Source organism: Idiotropiscis lumnitzeri, chromosome 15 (assembly GCF_059441095.1).
Source record: "Idiotropiscis lumnitzeri isolate Australia: NSW breed Sydney's pygmy pipehorse chromosome 15, RoL_Ilum_1.0, whole genome shotgun sequence".
NCBI lineage: Eukaryota > Metazoa > Chordata > Actinopteri > Syngnathiformes > Syngnathidae > Idiotropiscis > Idiotropiscis lumnitzeri.
Window position 1 is genome coordinate 2,454,235 of NC_142405.1, and position 26,051 is coordinate 2,480,285.

A 26,051-nucleotide genomic window follows, 5' to 3' on the forward strand; every position below is an offset into this window, starting at 1 on the left:
CTGCGGCGGTTACAAAAAGGCTTTTTTTGTGAGTTGCACAAGTGACACGTCTCATTTGGCCGGCAGTTTTTTAACATAAGGAGAGTTTGTCACGTTTGTGATGTATTTTTTTTTTTTTAATGAGGTTGATAACAATCTATAATATTGTATTTTATGAATCAATAAAAACAATGTAAAGAATTTAAAGCCTGTGCTTCATGATTTCATGCTTCATTTCAATGAATTGTGCTGCTCAAGCTGCTGTAACTTGGCCACTGGGAGGCAGTATAATGCACACAGTTGCAACTTACGGCATTAGTTGCTTTTTCTCCGAAGAAAATGAATAATATACTGCAGTGTGTAATGCGACGCTGTCTGTCCACATTGTGTGTTATACATGTTCATTGTGCTTAATTTGATTCAATAATTTTCAAATGTCATTTTATGTAATTAGATGACGTAATCTTTGATGGATTGCGCTACATTGAGCGGGCACTTAGCATAAAGCGATGCTAAATGCTGAAGAGTCTCACTAAAAGTAAAACTTCTCACGCTTTGACGCCGCCTCAGGGAGAGTAATGGACAGTTGGCAAGCTCTCATTGTCATGCAAGTGTCGGCCGTTACGCTTTCACCTACGTCTTATTTATGTTAGCGTCTGCTTTGACAAACTCATTTGCATGTGTAATTGATATTTAATGAATTGGCATTGTTCTGATCAGTTGGAACAGTTTCCCAGGTTGGGGGAAGTTCCGTTTACTGTTCTATGGTTATTATCACACATTTCCCGTTGACATAGTAATATAGAGACGTTGAACTTTACTGATTAAGACACTTCGGGCAGCAAATAACAATTATTGGCAAATGTGTGTTTGATTCAACACAAAATAGTCTGTCTGCTTCCAAGGATGACAACAGAAATTGGAGAATATTTACTGATGAGAGGGTGAAAATCTGAAGGTTTGAGCAATTTTAATTTTAGCAAGGTCTTGAAACGATTAATCGATCAAAATTTATATTGTTGATATTTTAAGTTTCCAGGTTATTTTGGACTGCTAAATTGGATCCTGTTCTTGACATATCGATATTTTTGGAAAAACTTAAAAAAAAAGAAAGAATATTGTATGGACATGTTTGAAAAGACAGATACAGCCTAAGAACTTGGAGGCATTTTGGAATTTTCAGATTTCAGGTGACATCAAACGACCCTAAATCTGTTGAAAATTTCTTTGCACCAAAACGTGTGACCGAGGTAATTGATTAGATGCCGATTAATCGTTGCACATTCGTCTTTTATTGTGATGCAGTGTCGTTTTACAACACCGCAAACTACTGTACACTTCGTCTTGTCCTACCAGGACACCTCCGCACTCATAATAAACATGTTTTTACACTAGTAAGCACAAAATCTGATTTCAGTGAAGCAGCTATCGTGCTGTGCAGCAAATCCTTCCAACGTTTCCTTTATTGGCCTGGATTGAGCGTTTAATGACTAACATATTGATGACGTCAGTGGCTAGCCATGTATAACGCCTGCCACGAGGGAGAAATGATTTTCACCTGAACAAATATTGAAACCCACTTCGAGGGTCACGTCGCAAACATGTAACATGAACATATTCCACCTCCGTGAAACGTAGCGCGGCTCATTGTCGGCGAAAGTGGACTTTTCTTTTTTTTTTTTTTTTCTTCGCCACCCGCTAGCAAGCCGTGTCGTGTGCCTTGCAAGTGAGTGGAAGAAGCCGAGCTCGCCCCACAGCACCACCAGCTAGTGCAGCACAGCCCACATCGTCGCGCGACACTCAGCAACAACAATGGCCAAGCGTAGTCTGTGGCGGTAGCAGCTCTGTCTCGCTCTCTCGTCGGAGTCCTCCCTCCCGGCTTTCACTCGATTTTTTTATTTTTTATTTTTGGGACTCGACGACGACGGAAAAGCAACCCGTGTTTCTCTTTTTTGTTGTTGTTTTGTTTCTCTCATCCCACAATGTTCGAGGCGAGCCCACACGGACCGTGCGTGTGTGTCCCCGCTGCTGCTTCTTCTTGGCCGCTGGGTTGCAGCTACTAACCTAGCTGCTTTTCACTCGGTGCTTAGCTAACGTTTTTAGCCCCCCCACACGCCCCCCTTCTCCCGTCGTTTTTTTTTAAACAACACGCTAATGATTTAGGGTATTTGCGTGAGCTGTTTTGTGACAATAACAGTTCCCGACTACCTACTATTCGTCAAAGAAGCGTGTGTGTATGTTTGTCGCGGAAACTAGTTTGCGGGCTAGCTAACAGGCTAGCTATTTGTGTGTGTGTGAGTGTGTGTGTGCGTGTATTCGCGTAAGGAAGGAAAACGGCGAGTTTCCTTTTTTAACAAAGTATGGATGACCAGACCAGGATGCTGACGGGTCTCACCGGACTTGGTGGACTACAGCCAGGCGACGTGGGCGACCCGGACTCGGTTCGGAAACAGCAGTCCCTCGGCCAGCCCCAACAAGACATCGGGGATATCCTACAGCAAATAATGGCCATCACCGACGAGAGCCTGGACGAAGCACAGGCCAGGTAAGAGCGGCCAAGAGCCATTTTCCATCACGTTGCTACGCTGCTCCGGAGCTCGGACTTCGCCGATACGCTTCTTCAACAAAAAAAAATAATACAAAATATCCGCAATTATTTGTAATAATCAACTTTGTAATAAACGATCTATTACCAGCTTGACGCTCGCATTTTACTCGTATTTCAAATAACAACAACAAAAAAAAGAAAGGCGGTTCTTTGTTACTTCAATTGAGCTCAGCTGCCTTTGAGTTTGTAAACACATTTAGTATATAATAAGAAACAACCAGGGCACGTTGACGTATTATTTTGGTTTTTAGTTGTGAAACTTTGAGTTTTCACAGCGAGACAATGGTTGTTGCACTGCTAATGATCTCCCAACCACTTGGCTGCCACTTAAACTGCACTTGCATGGCTCATATAACTGCTTCATTACATTACAGCAGCAGTAGTAGTTAACATTTTAGGGCCTTTTATTAACCCCTGTATAAAACTGTAAAAACATTTCTCACTTGATGAGTCCTGTCAGGTAAATATTGAGTTGTTGACATGAATCTTTTTTTTTTGTCATTTAAGACAGTGAGTGCACAAACCCCCCCCCACACACCCGCACACACAAAAAAGGTTTCAAAGCGGCACCACATTGCTGTTTATGCCTAATGAGATTTGTCTAATTGCACCCCAATGCATCTGAATAGCGTTCTGCATCAATTGATAGTCGATGTCATTATCCGATGAAATGCAAATGAATGCAGGGATTACTCAATTGGCTCTCGTATCCAGTCAGAAGCTCCCCGTGATGACAGCAGCCATTCATTCATACGACTCCTCACTTAATGCTCATATCACAGAGGCATTCCGGTGTTTCCATTATTCCTGGCCAAGGGGAAATATATGCAAGCAGCCAGCACTCATGTGCCATGTGGCCCAGGGAGCATAAGGTCAGCTTTGAGATAAAGCCCCGGTATCTCAACAATAGGAAAGGCGTCCACTTGCAAGACCGAGGCCACAGTGTGATGTGTCATTAGCTAGTGATTTTCCACCCAACATTTGACCACCTGGTTCTCTTAATTAATTCACTCCCCTTTCACTCCCTCCCTCCCTGGTGTTCATCCTTTTCATTGTGTGCTGGGTGCAATCAATTCTCCTATAATGTGTACGCGAGTGCAGCTGTCCGCAAATCGAGTTTCTATTAATGAGGTGGTGTTGAGGGGGAGGGATGATGCTATATGGCCAAGCACACACTGGGACTGTTTGTTTTCGTTACCTTTTCCAACGTGCAAGTTGGAGTATGCAATCTGGGCCTTGTGCCGTTTTTTTTTTTTTTTTTGTTGTTGTCACCACGCGCCCTCCCTCGTAAATATGTTCACACCAGCGTGAATTGTCGTAGACCAAATGATAGTGCTTTGCTCCTAAACAGGCACGATTACAGTGTATGTAACAGGCTAAACAGGTTGCAAATATACCGTATGTAACTAAAGGTGTGTCTACTTTTGGAGTGCTATAGGCGTACCCCTTCCAATAACGCCGATTGCTCTCATGTCCACTTTGTGCCGTTTGTGTACACGAGGGCCACTTCTTTCTGACACATGCAGGCTGTAATGTGCAAACTATTTCATCAATAAAGGCAATTCCGTTCCATTTGATGAAATATTCATCCATTGAACAGTGGGTGTTTAGTTTTTAGCTGACAGCCTGACTTGCCCAAGGTAGGAGACCCTTCATCTGCTAGCTAATTGGCCTTTCTTTTTCAGTTCAGGTGAAAAAAAAAAACCAAAATGCAACCGAGCTCGACAGCTATGAACAACCTGTTTTTACCTTCTGTGAAGAGCTTATGTTGCAGAGTATGCTTACATGTAGCTACAAAACTTTGTGGCGCAATGTGAAAGTACTCGTTATAAATATAATATTTTTTGGGGGGGGGACATTTTGGAACGGGGTAATGCTCACGTTTCCTAACAAACAGATACACAGTAAAAATGGAGTGCATGAATGTCAAGTGCAAAAAATATATCGATAACGCGATAATGGCCCATCGATAACTTTTATGGAATTGTATGGTTTTATCTCAATTGGACCTGTCAGTCACATTTAGCTTACTTATCAAAGCAGTACAAGGCAAAACGGATTGTTCTGTTGAAATCATATTCCACAAATGCAAGATTAATCAGAATGCTGTCTTTAGACGAGTCAGGTGCATAGAAAACATTATTGTTCAGAAGTTTTGACATGCCTTTGCATTTTAAGAATTGTTTATTAATATTTATTTCGGCACAATTTGTAACCTTTCTGTGCACTGGATTTTAAGTGAATCATTATTCTTTTTATATAAAATATATATGAAATGTGTCATTTTTACACGTTTTGATAACATTATCATCAGTACATGAAACTTTAAAAACATTGTTTTGATGTATGCTAAATATAGTTGCAAAACCACTTTTTATTCATTTTTTTCTCGGCTTTTTTATGTTATTTTTCAAATACTTTGGCATAAAGAAAAAAAGAAGGCGCACACAGTAGGTTGTATCTATGAAAGGTACACGGTTTGGTCCTAATCCAAATTAGGATTGTTCAACCCTGTCGGAGGTCGCTCGTTACAAATGGCCTTGGTCCTTTTCCAAAAGCCACCCTGAAAGCGTAACGTCGTCGTCGTAAGTTTGCGCGTCCCACATCCACTCCTCAGTCATGATTTCCGAACCGAACATGTGACGAGGCTGACACGTGACCATGACACTCCTGTTGTGGAGGGTGTGTTGGGATGGGGAGCGCTCAGGGCAGTGCAAGAACTTTGGTGCCCTTCCTGCACACCCTGCCTGCCCTGCGCCCTCATCCTCTGCCCCCACTCCAACCCCTCCTGTCGCCATATGTTTAGATGCTGGCCAGAAGATTCGCCGGCGCATTGGGGTGGATCAGACGACCCCACAGAGGGAGGGAGAGCAGGGGGGGGCACGGCAGGGGGTGGCCTGCCAGTCAACTTCCAGTACAGGTCAGTACAGGACCGCATGAGCACCTCCTTCTCCCCCTCCTGCTCATACCCTCCATTCTGATGGCAGCCCTCCCCCAACTCAAATCCAGCCGTGATACCTTTAATGTTACATAAACGGAACTTTTACATCTCTGTAGAGCTGCAACGATTAATCGAATAACTCAAATAAATCGATTGCCAAAAAAGGTTGAAGCAAAACATCAGCCTCGAAACACGCGCCACTGCCTAAAAAAAATAAGTGGGCGCGATGGTAGCCAGCCAGAAGTAAGAGTACGTAAAAGAATTTACACACTTAATAAATTCAGCGATTTTTAACCACAACATGTCTATGATCGCATGATAATATATCGATGTCAGATAATTTGATGTAGCCTACCATTGCTAAATAAAATGTATTGTAATGCCCCCGCAAGGGGTCAAGGATAGTCCCAGCCGGTTATTGAACAAACGGTACATTAACAAACCTAACAAACACATTCGAGGACCACAACTCATGCCGAGTCGCCGCCAGCCAACTGTACGTTCAGTTGCTGACATCCATGTCACTCACCAGGCCTGGTCCTTTTAAAATTGATTGATTGATTCCAATTCTGAGAATACTCAATCCTAAAAATCTTCCATAGCTGCAGCCCTATCAGTCCGCCTCAATTCCTCTCACGTTGACGCAGGTTCGCAAGGCAGATTTTTTTTTTTTTAGGCCCGTCCGTCCCTTCTCGCCTTTATCCTCGGGGCTTTCACAACTGGAATTGTTGTTGTGGTCAGGTGTCGCCAAGTCATATTCATTTGTGGTTGTCTTAAATGTGTTGTTTTCATGGAAAAGATCATGTCATCCATTTTCAGTCCACGCTCATCACATCCAAAGTTGTGCGCCAGGTTGGTTTGGTTTCATCGGAACGCCAAATGTGGGCGGCAAAAGTTCTTGCCGCTCCAAACATGTTCATCATACACCCGTTGCGTTGTTGTAATGCGCTCATATTTGTTCTACCACCACCAGACGGTTGCCATTTATGTCAATGACACATCTCTCACGACTTCAACTGTGATTGGATTTAATGAGGTACACAAGGGGTACATTTCGTGACTCCGACACCCCGGTTGGAAGTCTTAATAATTTGAAATTAATTCATTTTGGGTCTCATTGAAACTCGGCCGTATGATGCTGTGTTTTTTTTTTTTTTTTTTTTTTTTTTTGGCACAAATTAGGTAACAATGAGCAATTCAGGGTTTTCACCACTACTACTTTCCAAGTCAGGCATCCAGATGACTCACGCCAAGGCGTAGTGGACTGCGAACATGCAAGCAACTCTGTAACTCATTAGCTATTAGGCTCCTTGGCTTGCCCCACGGTGCTAATCACCCAAATGACATCATTCTTTTTTTCCTTTTCTTTTTTAATTCCCCCACCACGTTGATGCGTCAGATATATTTCTGATATGACAGACAAAAGCATTTCCCATTGAGAGTGTCGTGAAGCTGCGCTGCTTGACGCTTTTGAAACACTCGCACATACCTCAGTAGACTAGAATGAGTTTTAAGAAGAGGAAGACGTGGTACAAGTTGAGATGGTGGTGGGGGGGTGGTTCTATTTATTTATTTTTTTATGGTGTTGTTCCCCCCCCCGCCCCTTTTGATTCCCTCTTCTCTCTCGTGCAGGAAGCATGCCCTTAACTGTCACCGAATGAAGCCAGCCCTGTTCAGTGTTCTCTGTGAGATCAAAGAGAAGACAGGTGAGTTTCGACTTGGCTCGTTTCCTTTTTATTCTGTCGCTCCGCACAAGTTGAAACCCAGTTTGGAGGTGCACTCCAGTAATGGCTTCCTTGCATCCAAGCGACTTCCTTCCTGGCTTCGACCAAACTCGCAAATGATTGAGTGTTGATTGAATTTGTTTGATCTGGGCAGTGTCGATTCTCGGTAGGTTTTGGTTTCAACAGTACTTTCAAAACAGATTTTTATTTTTTTTTTAGTGTATACACACACACACACACACACACACACAAATTCAGACACTAATAACTGCTGAGTACCGACTGCAATCACAACATCTTCTATATCGTCTTGAAATTAATTGGATGGGGAAAAATATACCCTTGCATAATCTTGACAGAAAATTCACACACTCGTTGACAGCAGGCACATATGAAAAGAATCGGCGGGGGTGATTGCTTCACAGTCACTGTATTATACTATCTCGACATGCCATTTTCCGACGCGCTCTCCGAACGTCCACACTCACTGCAGTATAATGCAATTATGCATTGGTAATAAATTGCTATGCATATCAATGCGGCCCCCTCAGCCAAACATCGCACGCGGCACAACCCAACCAACAAAAAAAACAATGAAACCCTCTCTAAACGTGTCGTTGGGTCTCACGGTGTGATAGAAGACTAAGGTTTGAACACATGCCATTATTTAGAGTTTGATCGCGGTCGCGCAATTATTTTTAAGCAAAAGCAGCTGGTTATCCCCATCTTGTTAGCTATTCCAGTCAGCTAGCTGACAGATTCGAGTGCGGTTCAAAGGACGACGGCTTAGGATGGCTGGCAGATTGATGGTTATGGTACTGTGAATGGGTGGGATTTTGAATCCTCCGCCACCGCCTCTCTCATCCCCCCTTCCTTGGCTTCGCTTTCCTTGTGTGCTTGCCTCTCACTTGTATCTTCTCACCCCCCCCCCCCCTTCAAAAAAAAAAGAAAATCCTCTCTTGTTCAAATACAATTTGAAAATGCTGCACTGCTGCCTGCCGTGGCCCTCTGTCAATAATGTATTATTGCTCTCCAGTGATTGGAGAAAAGTACAGGCTAGGCTTGAGTGAGTGGGGCAGGGTATACCGTTTCCCAGGCAACTGGTGCTCTTATTTACCCTAATGCCATTCACTTTGATTTTTGCATTTCGTCTCCCAGCCCACTAGAGAGACGTTCCGTTAGCGCTCGTACGGTAAGCCAAAGCGATAGCTTCATACTGGTGGAGGTGAATATGCTAACAATAGGATGCAGAAATATTTGGCTTTGCTGGTTAGCTGCTGGCCATCTGCCACGCGAGCGCCCTCCCCGCTGCACTGTGTTACCTGCTTTGGCATTTCTCTGCTCCTCATAAGACCCCCTGCAGGCTCCATTATGTGCTGCCGGAATGGGAATTGACTTCTCTTCGGCGCTGCTTGTGGAAGACCCAATCAGTAACCCTCTTGTATCTCCACACATTTTATGCAGCCCACCCCTCCCACCCCCCAGCCACTGACATGTACTTGTCAGTACACACACACACACTTGCTCTCTTGTGCACATACAGTACAAGCGCATTGAAGGAGGATAAAAGCAAACTCGGTCTTTGGGTCTACTCCTCCTGATTCTGTGTTGTCCTCTCCTCCTCTGCCTCAGCCTCACTCCCTTTCTTGAAAGAGAAGACTCGCTTTGAACTCGGGGCTTTGATATGGTAATGTAATGGTGCTGTTGGAGGAGGGGAGGAGGGCCGTGGGGGAGGGGAGGTGAATTCCTCTGAGTGCTGCAGTTGGTTAGATTGTTTTCATTGTAAAGGAAATGCTCTGCGCAAATGCCGGTGCCCCCTTCTCGCTACATCGCCCGTGCCCCGCCCCTCAACCCACCAAATTCAACATCTGCATGAAATGTGATACTCTTTAATAGTTCATTAAAAAAAACACGCACTTTGAGGAAGAAAGTAAAAGAGACGGCAAATGATCAGAGTGAAGAGTTAGGGGCTTTGCTTCAACTCGTGTTCTCTTCTCGCTCGCTCTCATGGGTATTTACTGTAAAAATAGCTCATGTGTAGTGCAATGGGACGGCATATGCCAAAAATCTCCCACAAGCTACCGCGGTTAGCCTCAGAAGTTTCTTACATTTAGTTTGGGCATCTTTTTAGGCGTTTTCTGTTTACCTTTCATGTTCTCCCGTTTGCTGTGCACGTAAACAACGCGAGCCTGTCACTCACTCTGTTCTGTCACAGCCCTCAAGTTCCTTTTATTACGCGTGCGAACATTGCCAATTTATTTTCGGATGGGTTTCGAATAGCAGCCGAATTGTTTTCTTGAGAAACTGATGTGACGGTGCGCAGCGTTGTACCTGGGAGACAACAAAGTACATTAATAACTTCCTTCTCCTTGCTTTCTCCCCTGACAATCGCACATTTTTAAATATGACAGTTTTCTCGAGAAGCCGTCCCCGTAGCTAAACCGAACTATTTTACTTGACTTAATTGACCCTGCCGCAAACAGCCGAGTTCATAGTAGTGCCGGCACAAACCATGCGGGTTGTGGTATGCGGGGTGAGCAGAGAACGCTTCTTGCAAATTGTCGGAAATTGTCCGGCTTGACTATAATTCTCAATCTGAAATTATAAGGCACACAGAAATATCCATACCTCAATTACTGTGCCTCTTTAACCCAGGTATATTGGTGTGATCCGTTTTCACGGTGATGTTATGCAAACAGTCCTTATCTAGCTAATGCTGCCACACGCCTGTGATGCCCCCCCACACGCTCACGCCTTCTTTCAGATAGCATTAGCAATCACAGTATATTCACAGCAGCCCTCGTGACGTGCATCACAATACAGTACTCGTTGAGCCACCAAATGGCCTCAATTACATGTTAATGGAATTGCAACATACTTGAAGTTGTAAAAAACACAAAACAGGCTGATAATTAACCTGCTTGTTTATTCACAACCGCCGCAGTCGTTAGTGGCGTGTTTTGACGAGTGTAACTTTTAAAGGCATTCACTTAAGTAAGTTCAGAAAAAAAAAACATTATCTTGCACTATTGGTATATATTTGTTTGCAACAAAATATTAAATGTTACCCTGGAATTTAAATGTATTTTTGTATATTTATTTTTTTGTTTTTAGCCCCACCTGACTTGGATGTTCATGCTATTAATTTAATTGAACTGCACACGTGAAGCTTTGTGAATCACGGGCCTCATTAAAGCAGCTTAATTATTACAACTTTTAAAGAGCCCAATTTAGAAAAGCGATAAAATTTTATTGTTGTTCAGCACCTATGGGCTGTCATTATTGCCTTTTTTTTTTTTTTTTTTAAATGAAGCTTTATAGCAGCCCCCCCCTCCGATTCCTCACATGGACAAATTCTGTCCTTTTTTTTTTTTTTAATGATTTCCTGAAACCGCTCCATTTATATTAATGTAATGCAGTGGAGCAGGATTATCTCATTGCTTTTTTTTTTTTTTTTTTGGAGGAATCTCACTTGTGATGCGTGGTGTCCTGTCACTCAGCCTGCCCCCCACCACCACCTTTCTCTCGCTGAAGAGAATGGAAAAAAAGATGGTGCGTGTTGGTGGTGAAGGAGGAGGTGGGGGGGGGTTGTGCACGAGTGAAACAAGGAGATTGATGAGGCAGTAAGAGCAGGAGTAATTACTCGATGTCCATTTCCCAAGCCAGATTGGCAGACGGCTAATATCACACAGACCCCTGGCCCTGACAGACGCACCCCCCCTTAAAACCTCAACCGCCACCCCCAACTTAAAGTGGGGAAGCAAGGCACCTCAACCTTCAGCCCAGGCCTAATGGTGTGCGGGCCAGCTGACTTTCCCCATGTGGCATTATTCCTACAGGAACCGGACGCCTGTTTACTGACGAGGCTGTCTGGAGTTGTTGGACGAGGACATCTCAGTGCAATATTTCAGTGCCATTGTATGATTCTGGCATGTTTTGTCGCTCAATTTATTTATCTTCTTTTTTTTTTTTTTACATGACTGCTTGCCGCACACAACAAGGCAATTGAGCCTCGCGCATATAACAGCGAAAAACTGCGACCCCCAGTGTTTTTGTCGGGAAACCACAGCATGAGGCATAACGTTCGCCATTCCATTCTCTTTGTTTTAGATGTATTATAAGAATATAAAGAAAGCACACGCGTGAGTATAAAAGTGAGAATGTAGATATTCAAGAGGCTGTTGGCTCCATTCATTGACTCCGTTACAGAGACTCTCCACGCTACGCTTTTTCATCCACAGGTACATATCGCTGGCATAAAACATTAGAACCCGCTAAGTTTTTGTTGAGCTGACGACACTGTAACTCTAGAATGGTCAATAATTTATTAAAAATAATAATAATAATAATAACAGACACGTGGGTACTGACCAAATTTGGACATAGTAGCTTTCCACCTAGAGTGACAATATGAAATTACGAATAGAGTTATGTATTAATTTGTTGATTATTTATTGTTACGGTTTGGCAGCCACAAAGTTGATGCCACTTCTACCCAGAGACGTAAGGTTGCAGTTAGGTGATTGAGACTCTCCACCCTTTGCTTTTTCAGCCACAGGTTTATATGAAATTCCAAATATAGTCTAGTATTACTGTAAAAAAAAAACATAATTTATTGCTGCGGCTTTCACCAGCAATTCTAATTTTTAATTCACAGCCAAACTAATGAATGCTAGTTTGCTGAACCCCACCCACTGCACACCAGTTGAGCATGCCTCAAATTAATTAACCAATCTCGGGGTCCAGCCAATGTCAAGATTGATGATGATTGAGACCAATTAATTAGCCTGTACACCCCCTTTCACCTCACTGTGATGTGTGATTGACGACTCAAACACATTTGTGTCCAGGTGGATTACTTCTGAGTAAGTCTCGAGACCAGGAAATATTGTGACGTTTCGTACTTGACATCCCGGGCCGACATCACCCACACAGTCAACTCCAACCTCTTCATCTCATCTGGTCTTATTCTCAGCATGTCCTGTTCCTCTCACACGGCTTTTAAAGGCTCCCCCGTTTAAAACAAGGTCTCTTGAATTAAAGACGTGTAAATATGTTCCCAGCTGGATTGCACGGGGTTGGTGGCAGAGGGGTGGGAGAGTGTCAGATCCCAGCTCTTAATCCTGACTAATTAAGGATTAATTATAATTGATGGGAGCCTTCCAGCCCTCTGCAATTGTTCACATCGCTATCTCACACTGTTTTACACCGCGTCATAAATGCAGGGATTGGCACTGATATAGTGGTTATAGTAGGCGCCGTAAACCTACTTTTACACAAAGTTTACTCAAGTCTTCTGTTGAAATAATATGTATATAACCCAATCATTATCTGCTTGAGTACGTTTAACCAAACAGAGCAGGTGCAAATTAACGCCAATGTGTTAATTTTGTGGGGATGTTTTTACAACTGCATTAATTCATTTGACACCTTGGTGGCCTTTTTTTTGCCCCTTTTTTAAAAACAGTGCTAGTTTTTTTTTTTTTAAATCTTAACTGTAACGATCAGTTTTTTTTTTTCTCAGTTCATTTTTCCGCACATGAACTTTCACATAAATAAGCTCTGCCGTTTTGACCAACCCCGAACATAATTAGCCCCGTGGCTTTATTCCTCAGAGGTAGATCAACCGGTGTAGGCTAAACATGTCGCCTCAGCTCTGTGACACCATCTGACTGTGTCATAATGCTTGTTCACGTGTTATAAATGAGGAGCGCTCGTCTGATCTATCGCTTAATTGCGGCATCATTTGCATAACAGTGCAAATTAACGACCTCTCAAATGAGCGTTCATTTTTCACAAAGTCTTTAGGAGCTCCTTAAGAGTCTGCGCTAATGAGCACAGGAGGCAGCTGGCCTGATGAGAGTCGACTGGGGGAAGAGCCGAGCCGTGCCGTTGCCTCTTTGCTTTTTACGCCGCCTTCCTCTTCATCCTCCTCCTCCTCCTCTTCCTCTCGTGACATTTCACCAAGCCGTGCTTTTCATCTTTCCCCGGGCACAACGGCACCGGTCTCGATATTACACCGGAGACCAACTCTTGTGATCCTCATTCCTTTATTGTTGATTAATCACGTTTTCGAGCAACGGCGGCAAAATGGAGTGCACTACTTGGCTGCCGCCAGAAGATACGCTGTCGATTTCACTCGCAACTAGTGTGCAGTCTGCACAAGACCAACGTGACGTCAGCGATGGGGAAATTGATGTAGATCCAGGCAGACCACCGCAATGCAACACTGCACAGACCGTGTATAGCAAAAGTCTACACACCCCACGTTCAAACGGAAAGTTTTTGACATTGTAAAAAACTGAGACCAAGATAAATGTTTTAAAAATTCTATCCAAAATCATTTGCAATACCATTATAACCTTTGCAACGCAATATGAATTAAAAAGGCCAGTAAAAAAGAACAACCTGAAATAATGTGTTTGCGCATGTGTGCACACCCTGCTATAAGTGGAATGTGGCATCGACTGCTGTTTGGAACTGTTCATAATTCCTTCCGCTGTTCCTGGTGAAGCACATCAGCCCTAAAACATGATGCTGCCATCATCGTGCTGCGCTGTGGGGAGGGTGTTCTTCTGGTGATGTGCAGTGTTGTATCAGCGGCAAATATATCTTTTTAAATTAGAGCTAAAACATTCAACGTTGATTTTTATCGGCCCGTTCGTTAATTTATTTTTATAATCACAAAGATGTTGTCAAATGCACATTCCTAGTTGACTGAATATATTTGAAAAATTATTATCCTTTGTTTTTTGTTTGGCTACTTTGTAAAGCGGGCATTATGCTTAATGGGATATTAACGTCTTGAAGATAGACTATTCTGATGACAATAAAATTAACTACTTCAGCCCTTATCCTGCCTACACTTAAAATAATTTTATGTCCTCTGTCTCGCATTCTCTTTCACTTAACGGCACAAACAAAGATCATTAAAGTTTTACGGGGAAAATACTTAAATTTAAATTTAAAGTAGTTGTAATGACGATTTTTGTGTGTTTTCTTTTATGGAGTCTAGCGTTCAATTTTAGTGACTGGTAATTATGTTATTCAAGAGTCATTCGTTTAAATTAATGTCTGCTCTGGACTCTGATCCCCCAACTTACATGTTATAATCATGTAATTATTGTGATTTCATTGTTTGTTGTTAAAACGACAATTGTATTCTGCGGAAAACACAAAATATGCATTTTAATGATTAAGACATTGCAAAGCCTCCATTACCTGACAACACTAATTGATCTATCCCTCATTAGTGTTAAGTGCGCTCATGAGTATGTGTGTGTGCATGTGTGTGTATGACCGTTCAGAGGGGGAGGGGCTACGTGTCGTCATTGCTCCTGCGTCCAATTCTCTCCCTTTTAGTTAATTAAGTGCTGATTAATGATGCGCCGGGGCTGAAGTGTAGCCCAAGGTGTGAGTTGTCCAATTCCACACCTTAATCCGACCACATTGCGTTTACCACGTGCTGCATATAAAAGATATGCGTGTGTTTGTGTTTGTAGCGTAGTGGAGGGCCGCGTGCAACAGGACTCTGGTGAGCTCCCCAAACAGATGCTGATTAGTGTGAGCTGCTTAAAGTAGCGATGAACATATGGATTGTGCTCATTAACTTGACTGTACTGCTCCTCCCAAAAAAAAATTAAAAAAAACACAACACCTTATTTAATAAATAAATAAATAAGGGTGGTGTGAATGAACATTACAACATTTTCATTTGCTTCAAGCTCATTATGGAAACATCTCATTCGTAATGCCGCCGCTTTGGTGTTGATGTCAGACAGTGTCCTCGTCACTAAAGCCCCTCCTTTCTTTTAACCTTCCTACATGCTAGCACGATGAGAACCTGTTTTAAAAAAAACACACAATTAAATTATTATGCACTGTAGCACTTTTAACGAGCGGCTTTTTCTTGTAGGGTAAATTTGGACGGTCTTGTACTGTACATGTATTTATTTATTTTTTTTATTGTGGGAAGATTTCTGCGTCCCAGTTCTCTTTATCTGTGTAATGAAAGAATAACTGATGTATTCACACTCCCATCTTCGCTCCCTCTCTGGCATGCCTCGACTGTGGATTCTTTATATTTCTGTAACCGCTCGGTGTCTCTTCCCCGCTTTGCACACACACACACACGCGCACGCAGACGAACATCTTCTCCAGTGACTCCTTTTTGCAATTCTCCTTGGCTCTCCTTCCACCCTCCCCTCTCGCCTCACCTTTTTTTTTTCCCTTCTTCCTCCCCTTCCCCTATCCTTCTCTCCCGCTCCCTTGCTCTCTCCCAGTGAAAGGCTGAGAATACCCAAGGGAGCTGATGCAATTAAAATGCTAATCCTGTCTGTCTACAGAGAGAGGGAGAGGGGGGGCTGACAGCATGAGGGATTGCGGCTCACATGGAGAACTCGACTGAAATGGAGAACAGAGGGGGGGAGAGAGAGAGAGGGAGAGAGAGAGGGGGTGGGGGTGCGCTGAAAGGGAGGAGGGGGAGGGGATGTGTTGGAGGTGTGTTGGGGGGAGAGACAGAGTGAAAAAGGGGATGCTAGCGAGGGGAAAGACAGACAAGGATAAAGCTTGTGCTGTGAGCTGAGCAATGATATACTGACTGCGTTTAAGTCTTATCTTCGCCTCGGTGTGGACGGCATTACGCTTAATGTACATCACGCCACAGTATTGCTTGGGCTCTTCACCCTTACTTACAGCCACGCTTCCACGCCAGCCCGCTGTTGTGTCTGCACAGCTCAACAGCTCGCGCTCTGCCAGCCAGCGCAGCGATGAGAATGATTATGTATGCAGCCAAAGCCCAGCTGGATAGCCTGAATATTTCATAGTATATGTTGCTCGCTCCATCTCTCGGTGCCACCGCGAGGGTGGGAACATGTGCAAAGTACTGTCGGCCCTCTTTCGCTCTTATCAGAGTAAGACGAATTTAAGTAGCGCCGCTTCTCATTAACTCAACCGTGGTGCAGGCGCTTTCAAGAGAAGTTTTTTTTTTATGACATTTTTTCACAGCGTCGGAAAATGTGCCCGCGACATGTCATGCAAGTAAAGCAACAAGAAAACAGGTTGTAAGCCAAAAGGATGATTTGAAATCGAATAAACTTGGCTTATTTCCGCAACTATCTGCGCATTTCTAACATCTGCTCTTATGCCACTAGACCACTAGACTGTGCTTGAGTGCAATTGTGGGTAATCACGGCTTAATTGGAGTAATTAGGGGAATGTAGGGGCATTAGGCTACAGCTGGGGGCCATAATGAGGTGGGGAGGGGCAAAAAAAGGGGGGGGCAAAGTGGTGAGAACCTTTCGGAGTTCTACAGTTGCCCTCTGTTACTGTACATCAGTTTTATTTCTCCCTGAACGGACAGTTAAAAAAAAAAAAGCCCCCCTGTGCCCCCCCCCGTGATGGACATTAACGGGCAGTGGTACAGCCGAATTTAAAAAAAAAAATGTCTGCACACAAACAACAACAAACAAAAAAAAATATCAAAGTTGCTTTTTGCGTTGAATTAGCTTCACGTTGCGGAGAGCCTGCCGGTGAGTGACTGCGAGGGAGGAAAAAGTGGAGGGAAAATGATGGGCGAATCAGGGTCATTAGTTCAGGCGGCAGGGTCTGCTGCATTCCTGAGTCCTAAGATGGGGGAGCAACAGAGCAGGAATGCGCCTTGGAAAGAGAAGAGACCTAAGCAGAGGGAAAGAAACAGGCAAGAAGGAACAAGAAAAAAAAGGGGGGGGGGGGAGTTGGACGCTTTGCTACAAATGGTGGAACACTCATTTATCAAACGAAGGTTGGAGGGGGAAAAAAACTCAACTCATCTGCTCGGTATGTGGCATCTGGAATGTTTGAGCGAACTTTTTTTCTTTTGCACATTTGTTAGTACAACAACACACACACACACTGCTCCGTAGCTGCTAACCTGTTTTCTTTTTTCCTCACTCAAAATGTCCACACGGTGACACTTGCGAGTTTGTGCGCTCGTAACCTTTGACGGTGATCTTTGACTAACTAGCGTAATCCACCAGGACCAACCCGGTTTCCTGCCGGATTAATGATGTCATCCATATTGTTGCCGTTTGTTTAAAACAAACATCCTAGAGTCCGACTCCTGTTCCAAAAATTGTACTATGGCGAGTTCCGACGGAAGTCGTTGATTGATATTTAATAAGCAAAAAAAATTTTCAAAAAAGATTTAGTTCACCTAAACGCCGCCGCATTTGATGGATTAAAGTGAGGTCGTTCGGAATATTGTTGGAATTGAATCCAATTATCGGGCCAGCCTTCATTTAATAAGTCACTTTTGCCGTGACTCATTATTAGCCCTCACACATGACAAAGTTTCCATATTTATCTTATAGTCTTCAGCTCTCTCTCTCTCTCTCTCCAAGAAGTGGACTTCTTCTTTCAGACTTCCTGAAGTGTGAAAGATTTAAAAAAGGAGTAAAATGTCCGAGGCGGCGAAATAAAAGATAGTTGTCTGCTCCAGAAAGTTTCCACTAACAGAGTGTTATCTGGAGGTTTGTGTATGTGTGAAAGAGAGAGATGAGAGCGGGGCTGCGGGCTGACAGAGGTCTTGGTATAATACAGTGGTGGAGAGCAGCGACTGATAACTATACTTATGGCCACTGGGGCTCGTAGTGACAGCACATGCACTCCCATTACTGGTCCCATGCCTCATGCCCTTATCTCTGGCAGCCTGCCACCGAGGGACCACACTGCCCTCTGCTGTGCAGCCTGAGCACAAGTTGGGCTTCATTGGCAATTCAGACGGCGACCGCTCGGGGGTGAGCCCACCTCAATGTGTGCGGTCGATTTAAAAGACGGATGAAGCAGTTAGCCGAGATCAGTGCTGCTCAATTAGTGGGGCGTGCCCCCCCTGGGGGGCGTGGTGCTATGCTGGGGGGGGGGGGGGGGGCACGTGTGAAACTGGGGAATATACTTTTTTTCCCGCCATCCTACAATCAAGTGTAATTGCACATCCAGTCCAGTAGTTGGCAGTGGCGCTCTCTAGGTTTGTTTTGCAACGAAAATGCAATTATTTATGGGTGATGGGGAAAATGGTTTTCTTCTTGCTAAGGGGGGGGGCGTAACAGAAAATAATTGAGATGCACTGTTTTGTTCTCCTCTCCAGTTCTGAGTATACGAGGCGTGCAGGAGGAAGACCCCCCAGATCCGCAGATCATGCGTCTGGACAACATGTTGCTGGCAGAGGGCGTGTCCGGGCCGGAGAAAGGCGGCGGGTCAGCTGCGGCGGCGGCGGCTGCGGCGGCGGCGGGCGGCTCTCCTACAGACAGCAGCATCGAACACTCCGACTACAGAGCCAAACTCGCTCAGATTCGCCAGATATACCACTCGGAGTTGGAGAAGTATGAGCAGGTGTGGTCGGCTTACTTGAAAATCATCCGCCACATTGAAAGTGGCGTGTCCACCAAGTGCTGCAGTTCCGTTTGCAAACGTGTGATTTGGAACCATAAATCCTGATTGGCCTGTGTTTCCACAGCTGGCTATGTAGGCGGGGCCGTCCTTAACGGCATCAGCTATGCCTAATAGAGTGATAAAACAGCGTACGCCACCAGTAAACGGAGAAAATGACGGTGCAAACGAGAACGAGCATACGGGACAGCATTCCTTTGAAAAAAAGAGCCGCGTCTGGTGTTCCCTCTAATTTTTGGTCACGCTTGAACGGATGATCCAAAGAAAAAGAAAAAAAATAATAATAATTTTGAGCATATTTTTTTTAGTATATCTATGTTTTTTTGGTACTCTGGCTTTTTTCCACATTCCAAAAATGTCGACTGTCTGCTTGATTAGAGACTCCGCCACAAACTTATAATGAGAACAAACGCAACACGGTTAGTCAGTGAACGTTCCTTTGCCATACTTCCCCGTGACAAGCAGATTATCCAGAGTTGGAGAGCCGAGACTTTCTCTTCATATCCGCCAACTCTTTCGTAGCACCTGACAGCTTCTCTCCTTTGTCTTTCTTTATCTCGCCAGTCGCTTTCAAGACTTGTCTTCTCTCTCTCTCTCTTTCCGCAGGCGTGCAGCGAGTTCACCAACCATGTAATGAACCTGCTGAGGGAGCAGTCTCGAACACGGCCCATCTCGCCCAAGGAGATCGAGCGCATGGTGGCCATCATCCACCGCAAGTTCAGCTCCATCCAGATGCAGCTCAAGCAGAGCACCTGCGAGGCCGTCATGATCTTGCGCTCGCGCTTCCTCGACGCCAGGTTTGTGCGTGTGTCTCATTGCCAAACTGGTGATCTTTTGCACGCCAAACGCGCATTCCGAGCATGATGATGATTGTTTCCTCTCTCGCGTCAGACGCAAGCGGCGCAACTTCAACAAGCAAGCGACAGAGGTGCTCAACGAGTATTTCTACTCCCACTTGTCCAACCCTTACCCGAGTGAGGAGGCAAAGGAGGAGCTGGCCAAAAAGTGTGGGATCACCGTGTCTCAGGTAAGAGGATTTTTTTTTTTTTTCAGGCCAGTGAAGATCCCGCTATTTGGCAGAATAGTACTTCCATAATTGATTAATCAGACTACTAATTTAAAAAAAAAATACAACATGTAAAATGTCTTTTTTTCGGATTCTTAACATTTGCAACAATAAAGACCACTGGACTGTTTTATATTATGTTCCGCCTGAACTTCATCATCTTTATCTTATCTTTTTTTTCCGCTTTATCTTGCACTCGCCAAATCCTCCACAATAAAAGAAAAAACTAAATCTAACGCTAAAACTAATAACTAAAATAAACAGAAACATTTTTTAAAAAATGAACGAACCTGCTGTAAAAAAAATTTTACTGACTGAATTGAAAAAAAAAAATACTAACTATAATGTAAAATTCTGAACCATTCTAATAACCCTGATATAAAAGAGCCAGCATGATTCAAGTAGCGCAATTTTTGCACTCTCAAGCGCCACGATTGAAATATGCGTCACGTCACTGCAAAATAATAAATAAAAACATGCAGAATCAGGCCTCTCGGTGATTTGAGCTGTCCGGCGTAAATTGTCGTCTTAACACTCGTTTGTCCATCCGCCCGAAGGTCTCCAATTGGTTCGGCAACAAGAGAATACGTTACAAGAAGAACATCGGCAAGTTCCAGGAGGAAGCCAACCTCTACGCAGTCAAGACAGCAGTGGACGCCGCCAACGTGTCGGCGCAAGCCAGCCAGGCCAACTCACCGGCGACGCCCAACTCAGGTAAGACGCCGCCCCCTTTCGACATGCCGGCGACGGACGCGTCACCCCAGGCGGCCTTGGGATTCTCTACGCCCCGTTCCTCACTTGCTCCAAAACTGTCCAAATGCTCTACCATATTTATTTTTTTGCACCCCGAAATAACAAGCGTGGCGTCTTGATCGCGGTGATGCCGTTTGTCTCACGCAGGCGACAGCTACATTGGGCTGCGATTGCTCAACGGGGAGGGCATCGGCATGGCACCCTCTCTCCAGCCGCAGGTACGCGCTGAGGACGGCTGCGCCCGCCGGACTCCCGGGATGGCTTTCCTTTAGCGTAGCTTCCTTTTGACCCTCGACCAAACCACCCCAACCCCCCTCACCCCCCTTCCGGTCCTTACCCATCCCCAAGAAAGTCCGTGCAAGTCGCACTGGGGACTAAGTAGAATCATCGCCGCCTCCAATCCTTTAGTTGTGTGAGCGTTTCCCCCTCCTCAGCGTCCACCCTCGGGTGCAGATCGACGATACACACTTCCCGCCTTCATTGATCCCTCCACGCTCCTGCAAACATCCCTCTGCTTGTTATGTCCAAATACACTTGAAAAGAAAAAGTATGCCAGCGGAAAATGTCACGGGATCTTCATCAAAGTCACAACAAAACAATTCCTTGCAAATAATTGTTTGCGTGCGACGTGATCTATTCCGATCTGCCGTTTGGATGTGCCGGACACACACATTGATGGAAACGTCTCGTAATATATCAAGATGGAGTTTGTTCATCTACTGAGCACAGTCGTCGCGATTGTTTTCAGACTTTTCTTAAAGCAACAGCTCGATGAGAAACAATTTTAACACACGTTCTGCCGTCACTGATGAGCTTTGCTACATTTGGAGTGAATAAATTATTAAGTGCAATTGGATCATTTTTCACAGCACACTTGATGAACTCTCAGGTTGAATTCAATTTGTTTTTGTCTGTTGTGACTTCAATGAAGCTCAGCTCACAATTTCTGAGCTGAAACTTTTTCTTGCAAGCGTAACGTTCACCGGTGCAAACAGAACGCAACTCGTGCCAGTGAGCTTTTTGTTCCGTGCGTCTCGTTGGCTCACAGGCCATTCTTTTTGCACAAAAAAAAAAAACAAAAAAACACGACAACGGTGCTTGTCGTGTCAGTTGCGATGAAGATGAACCGGAACATTTTGTGGTCAACGAGTCGGCCAGCGATGACTACAAGATTGCGGACACTCACTCGGTGATGTTGTTGTCTGCCTGCGACGTTGGCAAAGAAATGACTTTGTGGAGTTGCTGTGACTGACTGCTGTGCGTGTGCGTGTGCGTGTGTGTGTGTGCGTGTGTGTGTTGTGTCGACAGGTGGATACCCTGCACCGTGCTACACACCTGACGGGCGGCTATGAGGAGCTGTCAGGTAGCGGCCTCTACACCCCTCATCGCCTCGATGTGAGTTCACTCATCAGAACACGTCACCACTTCACCTTTTAATTTCATTCCAAAGAAGAAGAATTTTTTGAAGCGGTTCCCATGTATTTTCATTTTCAAAATAAATAAATAAATACATCTCTGACATTGTTCAAACTACACAAAAGATCACACGGTGTTCTTTTTTTTTTGGGTGCGGTTCCGTCTCATGTAGAAGCGCAACAATTAATCAACAAGTAATGGATTATTTTGCGAATTGAAGAATGATTTTTGAAACATTTTTTAGTTTAATATTACTAATAGTATTTTTTGTTGTTGTTGTTCCAGGCTAACAGCTGGCAGGACCCCACCAACCCCCCCTCCGTCACCTCCCCACCCGGAGCTCCCGGCAGCGTCCACTCCGACACCTCCAACTGATCCGAGTGGCTTCAGCCTTCCGCCGTCACGTCATTTCCACTCGTGGGGTGGGGGGGGGGGACGCGGAGTGCTTGGGTGGCTGGCGTCCTCTCCCACCCACCGCCATCTTGGACTCAACGGGATCATGTCATGAACACAACACACTGTGCTGGAACACAGGACAGCAACGCAAACCTGGACTTCCTAGCTCCGCCCCCTTCGCCCCCACCCTCACTTGTGTCATCATGTCCACATGTGTATATGCTCATCATCTTCACACACACACGCGCGCTCTTCACCTGTGGCTTTGTTCAATTGGTTCGCCCCAGCCAGGCTCTCGCCAAAGCGCCGTCGCCCGGCTCGTCACGGACATCACCGCGTCGCACTGTTAGCATCTTTGTCGTGAGCGTGGCTAGCCGGTTAGCAGACCAAGTAGAACAGTGGATGGAACTAATCGCCCTTTTTTCGGTCACTAGATTTGACTTCTGTTTTTCTGTCCCCTAGTTTCTCTCTGATTGTAGGCCATTTTGTGTGCGCGTGTTTTTTTTTTTTCTAAGAATGCACCAGCCGCCACCAAAAATCCACATACGCTGCCGCTAACGCATCGGAGAGGGTGAGGGAGGAGAGGGGCTAGTGACGGCGAAGGGCGACCATCCGGAATCTAGCAAAACTTGTCTTCCATGCATGTTCGGACTCGTTCTAGCCGCGTGTTCTCGTCTTCATTCAGCCCCGCCCACTCTCACTTTTACCTTGGTTTTTAATTAAGAAAAACGGAGAAGGAAAATAATTAAAAGGGTATAAATATTACAGTCAGACCAAAAAAAAAAAAAAAACAAGACGAGCGTCACGTCGCTCGGATAGTTGCGTGCGTCGCCATGACGACGCACGCAACCTCCTGTTGTACCAAAACCAAAAATACCACAGTCAGTAATCATGATAATGATGATGCCACCGACTATTTTTGTGTGTCTTGTTTTTTTTGGGAGGGGGGGTGTGGAGGTGTGGAAACACATTTTTATTTTCAGTGTTTTATAAATATGGACAAACCCATTTTGTTTTTGTTTTTTTTCTTTTCTGGCCAATCAGACGAGGGCTCCGCTGTCTCGCACGCCCTTATTACAAAAAAAAAAAAAAATTATTTAGCTGTTTTTTCCAACACAAGTTTGAACAGAAATGCCTTTAACTCATTCACTGCCTGCCGTTTTTCAAAGAAAAATTCCGCCAAACGAAAGAAAGTCAAATCAAATAGCGTCAAGCAGAAAAGTCGGTTCTGTTTTTTGTGGCACCTCAAATTCTCAAACCAAAAAAAAAAGACAAAAAATAATTAATTTCCTGACGTCGACTCACCGCATGGCTTGTGTTGAACATCCGTGACTTTTTTTTACGTGGCTCGCGCCATTCACCGCAGGAACCGCGTCACATCCTTCAAAACATGTTCCCGTAACACATCCTCTTCTTTAGATCGCACTCGTTTGAGTGTGAGGTGCCTAAACTTGTCCGACTTCCAACATGTTGGCATTTGTTGGCCGTTCGCTGGTGCCTGTGCTTCCACAAGGTTCCCGTTTCCAAACCTACGTGACGAACGTATTCGACGTGGGTCTTTTCTTGTTCAACAATGGCAGTGAATGAGTTCAAGAAAAACAAAAACACCACAAATGTCCGACGTGATATCCCGACATGTAATTACTTTTGTTATTTCTAATACACCAAAATGTGATCAAGCCCCGCCCTCCCGCCTGCCTGCCCCGCCCCCTCCCCTTTGCTCTTTTTTCTACCTGTGTAATGGATGTCACTGTACAGTTTGTGTAACGTTTCACCATTTCTTTTATAAACTCGACGCTCGGTTCCGATGCTACTTTTTATTTGGCCTTTTTGACCCCCCCCCCCACTCCTTGACCTCTCACACACACGCACACACACACACACACACACATGACTTGCTATATAACTCTGTATCGACTTTATTTTTTATCATTATTGTTATTATTTAGGCTTTTTGTTACATAACCGGGTTGAAATATGGGGTTAACTGCTCGGGACGTTGGCTGCTGTGGAAAATGGTGGTTCCCGTGAAGCTTCAACGAAAGTGAATGCGAGGGGAAGCCTCCACAGTATCAAATGTCCCACCCCAAAAAGCCCTTTTGATTATTATACTTTTTTTTTTTTTTTTTTTTTTGTTCTCTTAGTATATTTGTATCGCCTCTCTTTCCCTTGTATTTACCCCTCTCTACCTCTGTCTTTCCATCTCTGTTGTATATATAACCCCCCAAAATGCTCCCAAACCCACCGCTGTTTTCAGACCCACGCGTCTGTCTGAACTCCTTTTATACCTCAACTTTAGAATTGTTCTAGAAAGAAAGAGTTAAAAACAAAGGAAGAATGACAAATTGTAGTGTTCTTATTAGAAACTTAATAAAAAACAATTTAGTGTGATTTTTTTTCTCCCTTTTCTTCTTCTTCCAGTATTTGATTTCAGATTTTAGGAGTGTTTCATTTTATAAGTTGTCACAAAATGCTCTTGTGATAGTCAAATGTAATAAAAAGGAGAGATTGCACCATCTTCTGAATCATCTCAGTCATATTATTGTTATATTGCCCTTATGAAAACATGATGTGCTACAGAAACAACGAGGGCAGACTCAGAATTGACGCTTCCCCCTAAATAAATCTAGATAAGTTAACTTGCATCTCTGATTAAAAACAAAAAAAGTGCAAATTTGTTGACCAGCGTTATAGGAATTACATCACGGGAGAGGACAAACATTTAGTGGTGAACTTTCAACTTTCTGAAGGCAATAAAAATAATAAAATAATGTACATCCATGATTTGAATATTTAAATGTGTAAGAAAAAAAATCCATATGCTGCTGTGTAAATAGTGGATATATAACGACGGATGTATTGAATATATTTTTTATTGTTTTATTTGCACATATAATACTTTGAATATTTGTAATTTCTAACCTTATCAATTAGTGCAGATTCTTACATTACATTTTTACTTTAAAATATGCAATATAATTTTGAAATATACCATATATATTTTAATAGTTGTAATTAAGATATTTATTCACCAAAAACTAATATTTTGTGCACAATTCTACAACAGGAATGAAAAAATAGAAACCGACGGCAGGTGGCGCTGCTCTCAGTCTTTTGGGAGTTTATGCTGCGTTCGGGGAAGTAGAAAACTTCACAGTTCAAACATTCCAATTCAAGGTAGAAGCGATAAAGTTTTGCATTCAAAATTGACGGAAAATGTGTAAAGGGGCTATTTCGTTTCATTTTGAGCTCTAACGCAGCATTTATCAAGGTAGGAAATTGACCACTTCAAACCGGAAGTGTCTTTCGGGATTTACAGAAATTATGACCATTAAACGATCGATGAACTAATGCTCCGTTCAATAAGGTCGGGAATAAAATCTTTAGTATCCCATTGAAAGTTGGACGAAACAGAAATTGGCTGCACCATCGCGCTCCCGTCACTAAATTGATGGGAGCGAAATAGTGGTCTTTCTCAACTTCAGCATCGCGCAAATAGTATTTTTATACAGTATACCTCCTGTCACAAACACTTCGATGTGTTTTCAACATTTAATCATAAATTAATTGCCCAGATAAAATGTGTACAGTAGTTTTACTTACTGTGTTGCATTAAAGTGAACTAAATCTACAATATTCCCAGTTTTAAAAAGGACATTGAACGCCTCACAATTCTTGAACTCAACATTCAAGATGGCCGCCCCGGCGCAACAACAATAAGATAACATTTTGTGATCGTAAATG

At 43.9% G+C, this 26,051-nt stretch overlaps 1 protein-coding gene across 3 annotated transcripts; it reads left to right on the plus strand.

The window, feature by feature from the left end:
• The first annotated feature begins 1,623 nt into the window (after positions 1 to 1,623).
• Positions 1,624 to 24,151, plus strand: pbx4 (pre-B-cell leukemia transcription factor 4). Of its 3 annotated transcripts, XM_088316999.1 has the most exons (10): positions 1,624 to 2,524; positions 5,394 to 5,507; positions 7,161 to 7,234; positions 18,375 to 18,619; positions 19,283 to 19,473; positions 19,568 to 19,703; positions 20,300 to 20,456; positions 20,643 to 20,713; positions 21,804 to 21,890; positions 22,197 to 24,151. In XM_088316999.1, the coding sequence occupies exons 1-10, from the start codon at positions 2,340 to 2,342 to the stop codon at positions 22,284 to 22,286; spliced, it is 1,350 nt and encodes a 449-aa protein (XP_088173125.1). In that variant the 5' UTR covers positions 1,624 to 2,339; the 3' UTR covers positions 22,287 to 24,151. The 3 variants fall into 3 exon arrangements, with proteins under 3 accessions (XP_088173125.1, XP_088173126.1, XP_088173127.1); XM_088317000.1 differs by lacking the exon at positions 5,394 to 5,507 and having other exon boundaries at positions 1,629 to 2,524; XM_088317001.1 differs by lacking the exon at positions 20,643 to 20,713 and having other exon boundaries at positions 1,634 to 2,524.
• Positions 24,152 to 26,051: the final 1,900 nt, after the last annotated feature.

Bases quoted from the DNA above. Each gene is read 5' to 3' on its own strand.
- pbx4 (XM_088316999.1), top strand. From the start codon at position 2,340: ATGGATGACCAGACCAGGATGCTGACGGGTCTCACCGGACTTGGTGGA. The intron at 7,235-18,374 runs GTGAGTTTCGAC...TCTCCTCTCCAG, and splicing joins TGAGATCAAAGAGAAGACAG to TTCTGAGTATACGAGGCGTG. The intron at 19,704-20,299 runs GTAAGAGGATTT...ATCCGCCCGAAG, and splicing joins GTGGGATCACCGTGTCTCAG to GTCTCCAATTGGTTCGGCAA.